Source organism: Spodoptera frugiperda, chromosome 27 (genome assembly GCF_023101765.2).
Source record: "Spodoptera frugiperda isolate SF20-4 chromosome 27, AGI-APGP_CSIRO_Sfru_2.0, whole genome shotgun sequence".
NCBI lineage: Eukaryota > Metazoa > Arthropoda > Insecta > Lepidoptera > Noctuidae > Spodoptera > Spodoptera frugiperda.
Window position 1 is genome coordinate 6727873 of NC_064238.1, and position 16307 is coordinate 6744179.

Below are 16307 nucleotides of genomic sequence, written 5' to 3' on the forward strand. Positions count from 1 at the left end.
GAGAGCCCACGGGAAGTGTCAGTAATGACGAATATAATTTATTACAGAAATGCTGTGTGAGGGTGTATCATAAATATTTAGTTTAATAAATAAAAGTCACAATTCTTATGTGAGTAGATACATTTAGCTGCTTAGATCTATGTAGTTCCTAAAAAGCAAGCACGTGTAACTCATTGCCCAAGCGCGGTGAGTTTATACTGAAATCCATGAGTACATATTTGCTTTTCAGTGTCCCTTTCCACTTTAACATTAATTGTTTGATGAGGGGTTACGGTATCCTTATCTATGGAAACTATCAAACTACTGTATATTTGACCATTTCCATACCTAAACAAAATATAATATTACACTTTTATTATATGTAATATCTATGACTCCGCTTTATTATATATATACCGTTCACAATCTTAGACTACGTGTTATTTCGAAAATTTTCTTAGGGACCTGTAAGTATTTTTATTGCCTTTATAAAATCAAACTTCACGTTTTACACTGTAGCTTTTTATTCGATATTTAATCAGAAACAATATAGAAATAACAGTTTAACCTCTCTAATTTATACTCTTAACGCTTCGATCAACTATAACAAACTTTTTCATAATAGATAAAGAAATGAAAGCGCTAGATGGAGCTACTGTGTGTCAAGCATGAATGGTCCGCATTCAACCTTTACAAAAACCACGTGTTTTCTCAGCTGGCTCCTACCTGGCTCCAAAATATCGTCCCTATATAGTTAACAATTGACATTACACTATTGTAGAAAGGTCCCAATGAGTATGATGCCTTTATTTGAATCTATGAAATATTAAAAGATAGGTAGGATAACTTTTACAATAGGTAGGGACGTTTTTGCCAATGGTATGGTATGGTACCATCCACCTATGATAGGCAAAAATTGTTTTTAAATTAATTTATACATCATTTATAAACAAAATGCAAGTTTTAGCTAATATTTAGGCACATACCTACAAAGCTTAAGCATGTGTCTAATTTATATCTAAGTTATCATTTATTACTCTCCTATAAAACCTGCAATATTCGTTCATCCTGTAATTTTTATTGCATTTGCAGTACAAGTAGACAATGATTAATAGATATACGATTACCTATTAAATAATATTGGAGCAAAGCAAGTAGAACAGAAGTAAAGTTGTATCTAATTATATTATTATCAAAATTAAAGGTGCATATTTATAAATTATAAAATAGTAATATAAAATTTTAATTAATAATATTTAATTTTGGTATTTATGGCTTTGGTATTCAGTGAAACTGCTAAAGTGGCGCTCTCTGGTTTGCAACGCAGGAACTACTAAAGGTCGGGAGTTTTCGGATATCTCCCGAGGGATAGCCAGCGGGAACGAGCTTGTTTTATACATTTTAGTTCAGCGTCGTGAACATAGATAGCAGCAGTGACGTATTTGTATATTTTTAACCCGTGACAGGATCAGATATAAATAACAGATCCAGTTTATTTTTGTAACCAAACGTCTTTTATTGTACATAACGTATTTTTATAACATTCTTAGCATATTACGCAGCAACTGTAAAAATAATCACGATACAATTGAAAATGATTGTGTCTAAAAATATCTGAGTTGTGTACCCACACAAGGCTGTAACTGAAAACTCGTTATGTTGTTTTACTTTCTCGTCTCGTTATCTTATTTTCTACATTTTATATATGTTTGTAAGAAAAGCCGGTAAGTGAACAGATGGATCACCTGATGGTAAACAATTGGCGCTTTAAATATAAATATCTGCTAAATGATTTTTATTTCTGATTATTTTGATTTGACTTGAATATACATTCGAACAATAATAATATGTATTACTTATAGAAGTGCCTACGCATATGTAACATGTTTCAACAAAAGCAGATATAGTGAGATGAATTTCATTTTCATTGCCGTATCATAAAACTGCATAACTAACAGATACAGATTATTATTAGAATGTTCGCAATTCCTAAATTATTAATTACATTCTATTTGACCATCTACACACATATGTTGAAAACGCGTAAACAAATAAGAAGTCTACATAATATTCTTCATGTGGCCCACATAGGTGTAAGGGTCGAGTTGATATTTGATCTCATTTATGTACGTTGGTTTATCTACAAATTTCCAATTTACACTCGAAAGTCCGATACGACACCGAGTGGCGAGCAAACAAGGAGTGCGCGAGGGCAGTAGGGGGGCGAGAGACCTCGGCAAACCCAGGCGTTTGTAGGAAAAACCCAGGCGAGCGCTTGGGGCGTTTCGGGGCAAACACGCCGTCTCCCGGGAGCCGCTCATTAGTTGTTCAAACACGCCGGCGGCCACTTTGACAAGCAGTGTGCCAGGACCTGCTCCGTCCCGGCTACGGCCGATCTTCCCCTTCACTGATCTAACGCTAACTATAAAGAGCTATCGGGAGTGCAGATAGTAAATACGCGGTTTGTTTTATTAGACAAACGACGGTATCTTTGCATAGGCGTTTACGTAAATCTGGCAGAATTAACAAACTGTTCGACGTTGAGATGGGTCGAAGGTATTTCTTATCTACCATTACTTATCATATATATTTATTACCTTGTTGGTTTACTGATCGCTAGCATAGCTTCTGATTTTTTTAGATTTAATCCCTATTCTAGGCAAGGCACTAATAAATATCACTATACCTAATTACAATATAACCTCAGGCCGCCAATAAAATAAAACAAATATATATTATAATTACTGGTGAGACCAAAGGATATCCCTTTTTAAAAGTACACGACAGCAAAGACCAGATATAGTATTATTATAAGTTACTAGCTTATGTCCGCGATTTTGTTCAAGTGGAATTGTGAACAAGCTATGCTGCTCAGTAAGGATACAGCTTTCTAAAGGTGAAACATTTTTTGAAATAGGTCGATTAGCTTTTATGTAAAAACGTTACACAAATATACATACAAAAATACAAATGTTTCCTCATTAATGTACCGTATTAGTATAGATTAAAATTCTTTACGAGTCCCTACTCAACACTTAAATAAAATAAAATAAGATAAATCTCTCTTAAATTGGGACATAAATGTCATTGTTTTACCTACTTATGTACTTACACATCCAATTACCAGTAGTTAACTATGCAGCCATACCTTGAAGCAGTACATACGTTTCGTGATCTTTGTTAATGGCGGCTTCAGCTAGCAATCATGGCGATGGGTGAGGCTCATCAATCACGGGCTCAGGTGCACCGGAGGCCCTCCCCCCCGCACGACTACCCCCGCGGACCCTGCCCTCGTCTGCACTGCACAGTCAAAGGGCCTCGCTCACAGTCTTCAATTATAACTGTCGTAGTATGATCACTACATGATCCTCCTATATGGAAGGAAAGTTTTTCATACTAGATATACATAGATTACATACGTGAAAACCTGTCTTATTTTCTCCTGAAAGTTCTCGCCATTCATTGAATCAAAGTCAAAGCATTTATTTCAATTAATGCTTAATTAGGCACTTTTGAAACGTCAAATTTGAATTGTCCAATAATAATCTGTCTAATCTAGTTAGTGAAGCTAGCTGCTTGTTCCGAAGTGTATTTTCGAATGGAGGAAGAACAAGCAAGAAACTCCATCTTTTACTCGTATAAAAGGTTTTGGAGGTTTCGTAACATCAAGACATCAGCATAAACTGAAAATTTCTCAAATCATTTGATGGTGCCACCTTATACACGAAACCAAACATAATGCGTGATCTATCGGTATCGAATATTTGACAAGAAAATTATAATAAGTACATAATTGTTACGTAGGCCGACATGCTATTGACTTAGTTAAAAAAAGTAGATTTTTTATCTATTCCGGAATTGAACCAGACCTTTCTTCCTAAGTATCAATCCTTGTAATAACCGAGACATATATTTATATACTATATACCTACATGTTTTGCGATCTTGTACTGCTTATTTTGTGCTTGATACATAATATAACATTCTGCTGTCTTGTTATATTTGGGTCGAAGGCTAACATCTAAAGACACTAACAAAAACAAGTTTAAAGAATATTGCAACACCTGCATCTCCTAGTTATTCGGCTTGGCTAATTACCTGCTTATAACAAAAATATAGCTTAAACATACTTCTGCTCTCAAAAGCTACATCTACAAACAATGGCTACAAAATCAGAAACAAAAAAAGCTGACACCATGGGTGTTCACAATATTGGCACCCGCTCTCGATCTCAAAAACCATCTCATGAAGATGAATTACAACGATTTATGATAGAAATTAGAGAGATAATCACGACCTTCCAGCAAGAGCAAAATAAGAAGTTTGATATCCTGCAAACTGCAATAAATGATGTTAGGAAACAGAATGAAGAGATTATTAAATCAGTTGAGTTCCTATCTGGTGAATATAACGTTATAAAAGATAGGCTTGATAAGATGGAAAGGGACAAAAAGAACAATTTGGAATATATTGCGACATTAGAGAATAAAATCGAATCTCAGGACAGGATGCTGATGGTATCAAGCCTAGAAATAAAAAATATTCCGCCTGTAAATGGTGAATCTAAGACTGATCTTATCAAAGTGATGCAAAGCATTGCTGAAACATTAGATGTACCGGTTCAGACTAGTGACATACGCAATATACAACGGATAAATACAAAAAAAACAGAAAATAAACCAATAATAGTTGACTTCACCTCCGTTTTAACGAAGGAAAAACTTATTGAGCATTGCAAAAAGTTTAACAGGACGAACAAATTAACTACATCTCACCTACATATTAAGGGTCCCTCGAAACCTATCTTCATATCTGAAAACCTAACATATAAAACTCGCAGGTTATATTTCCTAGCCCGAGACTTCGCAAAAACCAATGACTACAAATACTGTTGGACTGCTGGTGGGAAGGTATATATTCGTAAGAAGGAAGGAGAACCAACGCTGCGCTTGAATGGTGAAGAGGATATAAAAGTACTAAGAAACGAACTAAAATTGTGACTACTAGTAAATGCCTCTTCAATTATTGTATTTGTAATAATACTGATATGTGTTCCTATTGTATCTTTAATTCTGATTATTAAGCTAATTTTAAGATTGATTCAAAATTTGTATCCGATCACATCATTAACTCCGATGTTGATTGTAACGTTAATTTTGATGTTGATTTTTATTTTTATTTTATTTTTCTTTAATCTATTTTTAAGTTTAATGGACAAACACTTCACACTCATTTCACAAATTTATAGTTGCATATACCTAAGTTATATCTTGCTTACTCATATCAACACGCTAACTCTTAACATCGAAGATTATCTGCTCTGGGGTTGTTTGCAAACATATACATATATATTTCATATCCAAAAGGATTGTAAGTTTTTACTTAAGTGCACTATATTACCAATTTCCTTCAATTATGACTGAAATAGTTGCTAACATAAATAACGACCTCGACTCTATATCGGTAGCCCAATCAGGGTCTTGCGATATTGATAATTGCTACGAGATGGAGTTAAATACTGCAAACAGCCTTAAAATTATATCGCAGAACATCCGCAGTTTAAATTGTAATATTACTAACTTTGAAACATTATTGGCTAGATCAAGAACACACTGGGATGTCATTGTTTTGACTGAATGCTGGCTATCACGTAGTCCTAACATCCCGCATATGGATGGATATAATTATTTTAGTACCAGCAAGCATAAGACGCAGAACGAAGGAGTAGTTATTTACTATAGGCATGGGATTGGCGCAACGTGTACTGAACCAGAATTCCTAGATGCTAACTGCCTAATTTTTAAAATAAATGCAGATACTATTATTTTCGGCATCTACCGACCACCGAGCTACAATAATATAGACAACTTCCTAAATTCGCTTGACGATTGCTTACGTCAGTATTCAGCATTTAAAAATATAGTCATAATTGGTGATATCAATATCGACATTGCTGCAGACAATAGAGATCATAGGTCACTTATCTATCTCAACCTCATTAGTTCCCATGGGTTATTGCCAGGGCATAATATTCCTACACATGGCCGTGCTTGTTTAGACCATATACTTCTAAAAACCAAACAAACCGCTCATTGCTATATTCCTCATTCATCTATAACAGATCATGAGTGTGTAATACTTTTTCATAAAAACTAGAATAAACAATAGGCAACGGAAACACCAACATAAGCGAATAAATATAGATGGTCTGGATAACACTATCAAAAGTATCGACCTCTCCCCAATGTATGAGATGTCTGATGTCAACCAAGCCACAGACTACTTGATATCCACTCTCAACCACGCAGTTGATCAAAATACTAGGTCAGTTACCACCACTAGGCGTAAACATATCTTGAAGCCATGGATTACTCCTGGTCTTCTAAGGTGTATGAGAAACCGCGACAACCTGTACAAAAAAGCGAAGAGAAACCCTAACGATGACACCATACAGCTAACATATAAAAGATATAGAACCTTCTGTAATAATATTCTAAAGAAAGTAAAAAACACATATGAAAAAGATAGAATAAATAAAGCAGGTAAAAATAATAAAAAACTATGGGAAGTTATCAAAGACATAACATATACTAAAAAAAATAATGAACAACCCACTCAGTTAATCTCATCTCAAGACCCTATCAAATCTGTTAACGAAGTAAACTCATTTTTTGTTACCATAGGTAAAACTCTAGTAGAAAAGTGTAAACAAAATAATCCTAGTTTCCAGGCTGACCTCAGTGATACAAATTCCTTGCCCCAATCATTGGTGCTATTACCCACAGACGAAGACGAAATTAAATCACTGATACTAAATCTAAAAAATGACTGTGCAGTAGGACTCGATAACATATCAGGTAGTCTATTGAAGAGATATGTAAACATTCTCGCTGAACCACTAACTTTCATTTGCAATAAGTCCTTCGAGACGGGTGTCTTTCCTAGAGCCTTTAAAAAGGCTAGAGTTACTCCAGTATTCAAGAACGGGGATAGATGCTGTGTCAACAACTATAGACCTATATCGATTCTACCAACCATGTCCAAAATTATTGAAAGGCTGATGAATAATAGACTTGTAACATTTCTGGAATCAAATAATCTATTATCCCAGTTTCAGTTTGGTTTTCGTGCCAAAAGGTCTACATCTGATGCAGTACATCAGGTAACAGATTATATTGTGTCAAATTTAGATAAAAAGAATAAGACAATAGCAGTGTATCTAGACTTAGCAAAGGCATTTGACACAGTATCTATTCCCATCCTGATAAAAAAACTTGATCACCTTGGTGTAAGAGGATTACCACTGAAGTTATTCGAGGACTACTTGCATGAGAGAACTCAGGTGGTTAAAGTCGAAAACTGGGTAAGTGATGAATTACCCATTGAGTGTGGCGTCCCACAGGGTAGTATCCTTGGTCCGTCACTGTTTCTTGTCTATATAAATGACCTATGTCAAACTGAATTAGTAAATGGGAAAATCATATCTTTTGCCGATGACACGGCCCTACTATTTCAGAGTGACACCTGGGAAGAAGCGTTTAGATGGGCTCAAAAGGGGCTAGATGAGGTAACCCGGTGGCTCGGTAAAAACCTGCTCACGCTAAGTGTTAATAAAACTATGTACATGACCTATAGCAAAAGATCATTTGACCACAATAACCTACATTTAACAGCACACACTTGCAATACATCTACTACAGGTACATGCCACTGCACTGCACTAAAAAGAACAAGCAGCATTAAATACTTGGGAGTTGTTATCGATGACAAACTCGATTTTCAGCTACACATTGAAGCACTAACAAATAGAACGCGCAAATTAATATTTATCTTTAGGAACCTTCGACATGTAGCAGATATCAAACTAATTAAAACCGTATATTATGCCTTATGTCAATCTGTTTTTACCTACTGCATAACGTCATGGGGCGGTGCAGCCAAATCTCACTTACTTAAGTTAGAACGTGCCCAGAGGGCTATTTTCAAAGTAAGTTTATTTCTACCCTTCCGTCACCCATCTTATGATCTCTACCAGCGATTCGATGTTCTGACAGTTCGCCAGCTTTTCATACTGTACACCGTTCTAAAAATGCACTCCCAACTATCATTAAATGTTGCAGTTTCCATTAACAAAAGAAGATTTACCACCATCTGTCCAATAGAAAGAAAACAGTTTAGCTTCACCCAAAATTTCTTTAACTTTTTAGGTCCACACCTATATAATAAAATAAATAAGGAACTAATTATTCATTCACTCACCAAAACTAAACTGAAAAAAGAAGTCAGCGCATGGCTAAATAAGCTGGACTACGAGACGACTGAGCGCATTCTGAAACCTCTTTCATAAGATATAAATTAATAAATTAATGATATTTAACTCACATAGATACATAATCACTAACTCACATATATACACACACACTCGCACACACTACAATATTACAAACATACAGCGTACACAAATCTAATTTTATTTTATTTTTTTTTATCACTCACTCACTCATTCACTCACTCACCCAACATGTTTGTCCATGTTTTTGTTTTTGTTTTTATTTTTAGTTTATTTTATTTGTTTAACTTTAACTTAAGCTTAATTTTACTTTATGTGTTTAGATTTAACTTAAGCTTAATTTGTTGTAAGTTTTCCAGATTATGGTTTTTTGTATTGTTTTTGTAATTTAGTATTTAATACTATAATGTGATAAACGCAGTTCAACGTCTCCGGGGGTCACCGGGGCCTGGTGATCTGTAACACAGGTTCAACCTTTAACAGACACCAGTCTCATAGCTGTAGAACTTTACAAATGTTAAATTGTAAAAGCTTGAGAAAATAAAGATTTTTTATTTATTTATTTATTTATTTAAATGTATTATTAAGCAAACAAAATAAATGAAATGTCATATTTCTTTTTTGTTTACATAATAATAATACAATCAATACAATCATGTATATTTAAGGATCTGCTGTTTATATCCGTGTCAATCTTGAATTTCAAACGAATGAATACCTTAACTATATGATTCAATAATTTCCTCATTGAAATAAATGAAAGATTAGAAAATATGAACAAATTACTTACAACTTGTGGTACATGTAATTTACTTGTTATCTTAAAACTTGCTACTTTCGGTCATTAATATTAGTTAAAATTGTTCCAACAGTTTGGTTCTGATAATGGGTTAGATCACCCGTGTCAAAATTAGCGCTCTTTAGTTTAAAAACACTGTATAAAATAGTAGATTGGAATTAAAATAATTATTACTAAAACTTTGATTTTACTTGACATATAACATTTGTTTTATATTATTCAAGCTAATCCTAATTTTATATATACTTTAGTTGTAGCACTATACTATATCTGTAGCTCGTAGTGCGTAGCTCGTAGAGCGTACTTAGCTGTGCGTAGCACCGTTTTACGGTTATTAATGTCGTAGGCATGCAAGTTTGTGAGTCAGCTGCTAAGAAAGAGGAAAATTCTTTGTGTTTGACACGGTTTATATGTTATGGGATAAGACAACGGCAAAATAGTGCTACGTGCAACGAACTACGTGCTATGCGCAACAAACTACAAGCTACGAGCTATGGCTCTAGTATTTCGCCTCACCGTAAAATCAAGGATTATAGATTTCGACGAATTTACTGAATTTATTAGAAACTTGATTATTTTTTACTGTGCTCTCGTCCTGGCAATATTTTACATGAACATATTTTTTGCGGGATGCTAATTTATCTGCTTAACAACTCAAGTTGAGTACCGGCTTGAAAATCTGGACTGTTTAAGTATTTAGTGTTTTCAGAACTTTAAAGCACCCTAAGGTAGTAAAAGTACCTAAAGCAGTTAAGTATAATTATTTCAGCAGCAAAAACGTTAATTAAAAATATGTACGAGTCACAAGTCGAGTATGGGGACAGTCGCGATGCAGCGCGGCATGTGGCCGGGAGGGCGCAAATTGAATTAGTCGAGGGTAAGTGGAGAATGGCGCACGCACGCCGCACGCCGCCCATAACCAACGCATTATCAGATTAGATGCCGCGGCTTGAGACTGCGAGCTGACGTCGCCAGCCCACAAATACATGCAATGTTTTGCTTAGCCGGTTTGTCTTATCCTGATTTGGTGTGTCAAGGTCGAAATTGTGTGTACTTCTACGCCAGTCTTGTTGTTATGATTTTTGGTTTAATTTTGAGATAGGGGACTCTTTGATTGTTTTTGGACTAATTGTTTATATTCATTCAGAAGATTCATAGTAAATGTACTTTTTAAAAAGAAACAAAGACAGTAGAAAAGTCGCTTCAAAATAACATCCAGTATAATATTTGAATACAAAAATACACCTCAACATAACACAAAAAGATAAAAACAAAGAAAAAGGCAGATTCGTCGACAGAGAATGAGAAAAACTAAGCGGCAGTTGTTGTTTGATTGCAGGTTGCTAAGTGATCACATATTTTACCGCGGAGACTTGGTGTTTTTCATCCCGCGAGACGCGACAAGCTCAGAATACCCGGTACTTACGTTACCCCTGTCTACGCACTTTGGTTTCTGTAATGATAAAGTGGTGCTCGTGTCTTTCTTTCAACTGCTAATGGCTAAAACAACTCACTTTGTTATCTCAAATTATACTTACACATGTATTGTAATGTGGGTATTTGTTATCGTTACAAGCATTACACCTCAATTTTGAAATGGTTTCGGTGATTTTATCACTGACTCTGTTATTAAATTGACAGTTTATAAGTAGATCTGGTTCGATTGATCTCTTTCTGGTTATCAGATAAAAATATAAATATAAGAAAGCTTTTCATAATGTCTTTCTTGAAAATTTATGTTTTTACAGAATTTCCCTTAGTTGATTCATGTAGAAGCGACTTTAAGAAATGTATCCGTTCCGATATCGGATCATCTTGAACTTTTAGGTGTAGCTCTAAAGTCTATACTCAACTTTGGCTCTTATATAGAGTCGAAGGCGCATTTGACTGGTAGGAACTTGGGCATCCTATGGAAGGCGAGATGGAACTTCACGCCGAATCAATTGTTGAGCCTGTAACAAGCACAGGTTCGGTCCTGTAAGGAGCATTGTTCTCACCTTTGAGACGGCTCGGCTGAATACCAGCTAAATGCACAAGAACACATCGCGTGCCAAGAAGCACATCAACGACGATGCACTTGTGGAGGCCCAGTTTCAAAGTCTCGAACACAACCGCAAAGTTGCAAGCCTTTCCGTTGTTTAGCTGATATATTTCGGTGAGTGTGTGTGGGAGTTGCACAACTTGATTCCCCCTAGTTTTTTCCATCATCGAACCACAAGACAATCAGCGCTGCGCCACTGCTTCATAGTAGATATAGCACAAAATCGCACGATGCGGTTCGCTTCAACCTTCCTAGAGCTAAGGAGTAAAATTCTTTGCTGGAGTCTGTGTTTCCTGGTGAGTATAACCTGAGTGTCCTCAAGGCACGAGTGAATAGGTTGCTTAGGACAGACGTCGCTCCATCGTAGGACGTATCAATGCTTATCAGCAGGCGAAATAGTGGCAACAAATAAAAAAAAATCCTTAGAATCCACTTTGATTCTTGGTAGCTTGTTGATTCTGTTAAACTACTTTTCGAAGTTGCAAATAAATTATGTTGTTTTCAAGCTTGAACTTTTATAGTATTAGGTACACACCTAATCAGTCATTGATTTCAAAATATTTCTAGTACATATTTTTATACAAACAATACCTACCTACCTGACTGTACCTGATCACAAATGTCATTAAAATTCCAATAGCTACCTACTACCCAGCTATACATAAATCATAGATACAACACTAATCGTCATGTACACAACCAGCTAGGGAAAGCAATAAAAAACGAACAACAAAAAAGTGACTAGCAACGGTGTAATTAATATAAATAATAAATAAGGTAGCGGGCTGCGAGTCGCGGAGCGGGCGCGGTCGCGTGCGATGTCCCCGAGGACCGGAGACGTAATTTCAATATTGTGAATATTATACGCGTCATGTTCTCACACGATCCCCTGCACTTGTTTGTATCCCGCTGAGCTTAGATGTGTTTGTCTATCTGAAGAGTAAAGGCACTTTTTCACGATACTGTACTAGATTCCATTGTTTTACGAGGTTCTTTCGAAACTTTGTACTGTCTCACCGAATTGTCTTTTAGTACTTTTAGACTCAGATTTCAATTAGTAAAACCAAGTTACTTGTAAATACTTTTCAAAATAGGGGTAGAAACTAAGAAGGTGTCTCGTTTGGTGCCTTCAAAACGATTGCGTACATAAATGCAATAAATACAATATTCTCTACCTGTAACTTGAAGAAGACTTCTCACTAATCGAAACAAAAAAATGCCATGCAGTATTTTAGACGATATCAAACCACATTACATACTTATAAGTATAGTTTAATAATTTCTTTTACCTATTTTGAAAAACAGTAATAACTCATAATTTATAATTTTTGTCAGTTCTAGATTCCAGTATTACTATCTACAACAATTTCTACAGTATTTAGAAACGATTATGGTCCAAAAAAAAACAATTCGACCGAAAGAGACGAACTTTTTTTTCGCTTTTGCACATCCTATTTGAAAAGTAACAATTAAGGAAAGCCTCATTTAGCTAATTATAAAACGAGAGTATAAAACATTGTGACTATACTTTGTATTTGTGTGTTTACTTATTCAGTGGCGTCGCGCCGCTCCCGTCTTACATCCCGCGCGGGGAGTCTTACACAAGTTTTATCAGTTATCGAGTTATCCCCCAGGAACCGAAACTAAATGAAATGATTCCGTCCTATTATAGGAGCAGTTACAACTGATTTATAAGTTACCTTTATAATCACACCTTTTGGTTTGCTAATGTGAAATGATTTGTTGTATAAATTCTTTGGTAAGAGTTAGGTAAGTAGGCTGTAGTGTATAGTATATTCATTTGTAGATAAGTAATATACATTGGGCAGTTCCTGAAAACTTTTCTATACTATTTGAGCTTAGTGTTAGAAAACATAAGAAATTCTAAGCAACTTAATCAATTTAAGAAAAAGTTTGCTCATTTAATTTTACTAACTTTAAAAATAATAATAATGAAAACAATTTTTATTTAATTAATTAGGTATCGCTTTATTAAACGAAGTTGAACCTAAATACCTACAGTCATTCGTTAAGTAGGTACCTACCTGGATCGTTAATTACAACTTTTTTATTTTCCTCAATGACAAAGGAACTGTCGGCGAAAAGAAAAGTAGACAAGTGTCGTGACACGCACCCCCGAGTGACGCGCGGAGAGGGGGTGCGCGGCGACCAATGGCAGCGCGGCGCTGTGTTGCCGGCGCCGGCCATTGGGCGGCGGCCGGGGGTGCGCGCCCCGCCCCGTCCTCGAGGATCGTCCTTATTGAATTAGGCTTATCATTCGATTTCAAGTGGGGCGAGCGCGCGGTCCTCCGCGCTGGCAAAAACTATCGCTGAGATCCGATACCATCTGTAATCGGCATAATTCGATATAGTCGCTGCTCATCCAATTATGCGGCTGTGAGCCTTCGCGCGGTTCGTCCCGACACAAGACGCACGCGCCCCGCGCGGCGCGGCGCTTTCGCGGCACTATTGTTGTTTTACGCGAAACATTAATTACGAGCCTCGTTGGAGCACATGTCCGGGTGTTTGGGTAGATAGCTGGTGTTGACTGAACGCCATGGAGTACGGGTACCTGAGCGGCGCGGGCGGCGGGTTCGACGGAGGATGTCTGGGCTCCGGCGGCGGCGAGCTATCCTGGGGCGAGCTCGCCTCGTGCGGCCAGATGTCGCAGGCAGCATACCGGTACCAGGGCATGCGCTACCAGCCTCCACCACCACAGTGCGCACGACCACAAGATGCTGCCATGAGGAACCACCACATATTTCCACCATCCATGAATTTACAACGTAAGTAAAACTTTACCCGACGGCACTCATGTAAAACGCATTACTTATCAAACTTTTTTTTAGATTCATTCATAGCAGATACATTTTTAATCCAGTAATTAGTATGTACCTTAAGTAATAAATTGAGAAGAAACATTGTTATAATAATAGTAATAAATTAAAAAGCTCTACAGAATCTTATTCTTACCGCTACACTGCCGCGGCTACGACTACGTAGAACTTGCGTAGCGGTTACGGCTACGAAACAACGTAGCAGTTTGCGTAACCGCAGAGGCTGTGTTTCTAAAATTCCTTCACGAACATTTGTTACGTTTATTTATAACTTTATTTATTTGTACTGTAAATGTTTTGTCTATGTATTTATTATAGTCGACAAAAACATTCTAAAGCGTTAAAAAGCACTAAACAGGAAGGCAATACTTTTGCATTTTAGGTTTTGCTAAATATAGGTAAAATGATAGAACTAATTTTTCATCTTTTTTTGATTTGAACTGATTTTTAAACCACAATCTTGTTCTGATTTATTTTCAGAGAACCATAAAAAGAAATTATGAGACTATATCTTCTATCTTTAGTTTAAAGATAATGATGACCACTAAAGGAACTTCAACTATTCAATGATTATATACGCAGCTTACTATCTATCTAGTGTAAAACATTTATAATAATAATTGAATTGAATGACAGAACTGTTAACAATTAATTAATATTTAATGATACGGTTTAAAGTTATTGACGTGCCAATTTACATTCATAAATGAAACCTGTTTAGCTGTAAATGAAAGGTTGTAATTTTATTGCTAACTAGTTATCTGCCTGCGGCTTTGCCTGTTTCAAACGAAGACTTCTGTCGAGCGGATAAATACTGATATTGCTGGAATTAAAACCGGCCTTTGTTTCTTTCAGAAAATTTTTTTTTTCAATGGTTAAAGAATATTTCACATGGCTTTATTACTTTCAGAGCTTTTCATAAAATTTTGGTTAAATAAAAACCGTATAGGACTAAATTGTATTTATAAATAACAAGATTTAAGACCCTATTGCATTTTTCCTTGAAAGGCAAGGAACTCATGTAAGCAAATTTTCAAGAAACTTAAAGAAGTAATAAACAATATAACATTCACATTTATAATATTCATTAGGATAATGTATAGTAATGGTTAATTATATGCCTGAGATAAGAAAATACAGATTTAGTTTATCGCAACGTTTTAAGGGTTAAGAGGGGTAGTTAGACAAAGGTCTAACACGATAATAGTATCATTACACTAACCACAGATGGTTAGTTATAGACTGAGGGTTAATCCATGAAGCAAATACTCCTTAAATTATTATGTTAACTGATGTATCTCTTTTTTGATATTAAAAAGAGAAATAATTACTTATGTAAGGTATTATAAGATTTTAGATGGCAGTAAGATAAGATGAAAGATAGAAGCGAAGGCATAAATTGAGGTCCACGTTTTGAGGGTTTGTTGCATAAAGTCTGGTTAAGTTACTGCTTAACGGACAGTACGGACACATGTGTTTTGAGGCATTTTATATGAAGAATATTCGCACTTAAGATTATGTATTAGTTGGATTAATAAAAACCTAATCAGTTATGATTGTATTTAACATACCACCGTACTCAGTCATTTAATGGTTATTTTTATTTGGTTTTTTTATTATTTAGAGAGTCTAATTTGTTACTAAGGAATAGTTTAAGTAATCATTAAATGATTCTCTGTACGGCAGTTAGTCATTAAATTTCAAACAAAGCTGGTCGTTACTTAATAAATCAACGTGAATAATTGTATGTAGGTACCGTTCTTTTATTTTATGGAAAGAATATCACAAGTAGACAATGATAGGGCTTCTGTATTGTTTTGTGTTCATACTTCTGAGTATGACTACATACATACGTAGTGTTTGTAATGTCATATTTTATACATATTTACATGCACCTATCATATTTTATCTGTGGTGAGAGACTCAATTCAAATAGGAAGCGGTTTTAGTGTTGTTAGTGCGTCGTTTGTCGGTTTAACCGCCGATGGGTGTTAGCAGAGATTAAGAAAATATTTTGGACTTTAGTTCTATTAAGTATAGTAAACTGACAAATGATACATATTTCTTAAAGTCAATTCACTGATTTATACGAATTTGAAACACGTAAAACTACAAGAAATAAAAAAATGGCATAGGTACCTAATATTTTTGTGATTTTTTTTATTATAATCATTAAAAATCCCAAACACTTGCTGTAATTTTCAGTTAGGAAAATTAGTGTTTTTTGGAACATGCAATGCAAGCATCAAAGTCAAAGTCAAAATCATTTATTCCAATTAAACCATATACTTAGGTAATTTTGAAACGTCAATAAGGAAATAAATAAATAATAGTCTGTCAGTCAGTGAAGCTAACCTGTTG

General features: G+C 35.4%; 2 protein-coding genes across 3 annotated transcripts in view; both read left to right on the plus strand.

Moving 5' to 3' along the window:
* Positions 1-4175: 4175 nt before the first annotated feature.
* Positions 4176-4979, plus strand: LOC126912623 (uncharacterized). The gene has a single exon (XM_050705635.1). The coding sequence runs from the start codon at positions 4176-4178 to the stop codon at positions 4977-4979; it is 804 nt and encodes a 267-aa protein (XP_050561592.1).
* Positions 4980-13402: 8423 nt separating this feature from the next.
* Positions 13403-16307, plus strand: part of LOC118263701 (paired mesoderm homeobox protein 2A) — a 29836-nt gene continuing 26931 nt past the window's right edge. For both annotated transcript variants that reach the window (XM_035575850.2, XM_035575851.2), the window contains exon 1: positions 13403-13895. In XM_035575850.2, the coding sequence (XP_035431743.1) occupies positions 13667-13895 (229 nt within the window). In that variant the 5' untranslated portion in view covers positions 13403-13666. The remainder of the gene's footprint in view (positions 13896-16307) is intronic.

Coding starts and splice junctions, on each gene's coding strand:
- LOC126912623 (XM_050705635.1), top strand. CDS start 4,176: ATGGGTGTTCACAATATTGGCACCCGCTCTCGATCTCAAAAACCATCT.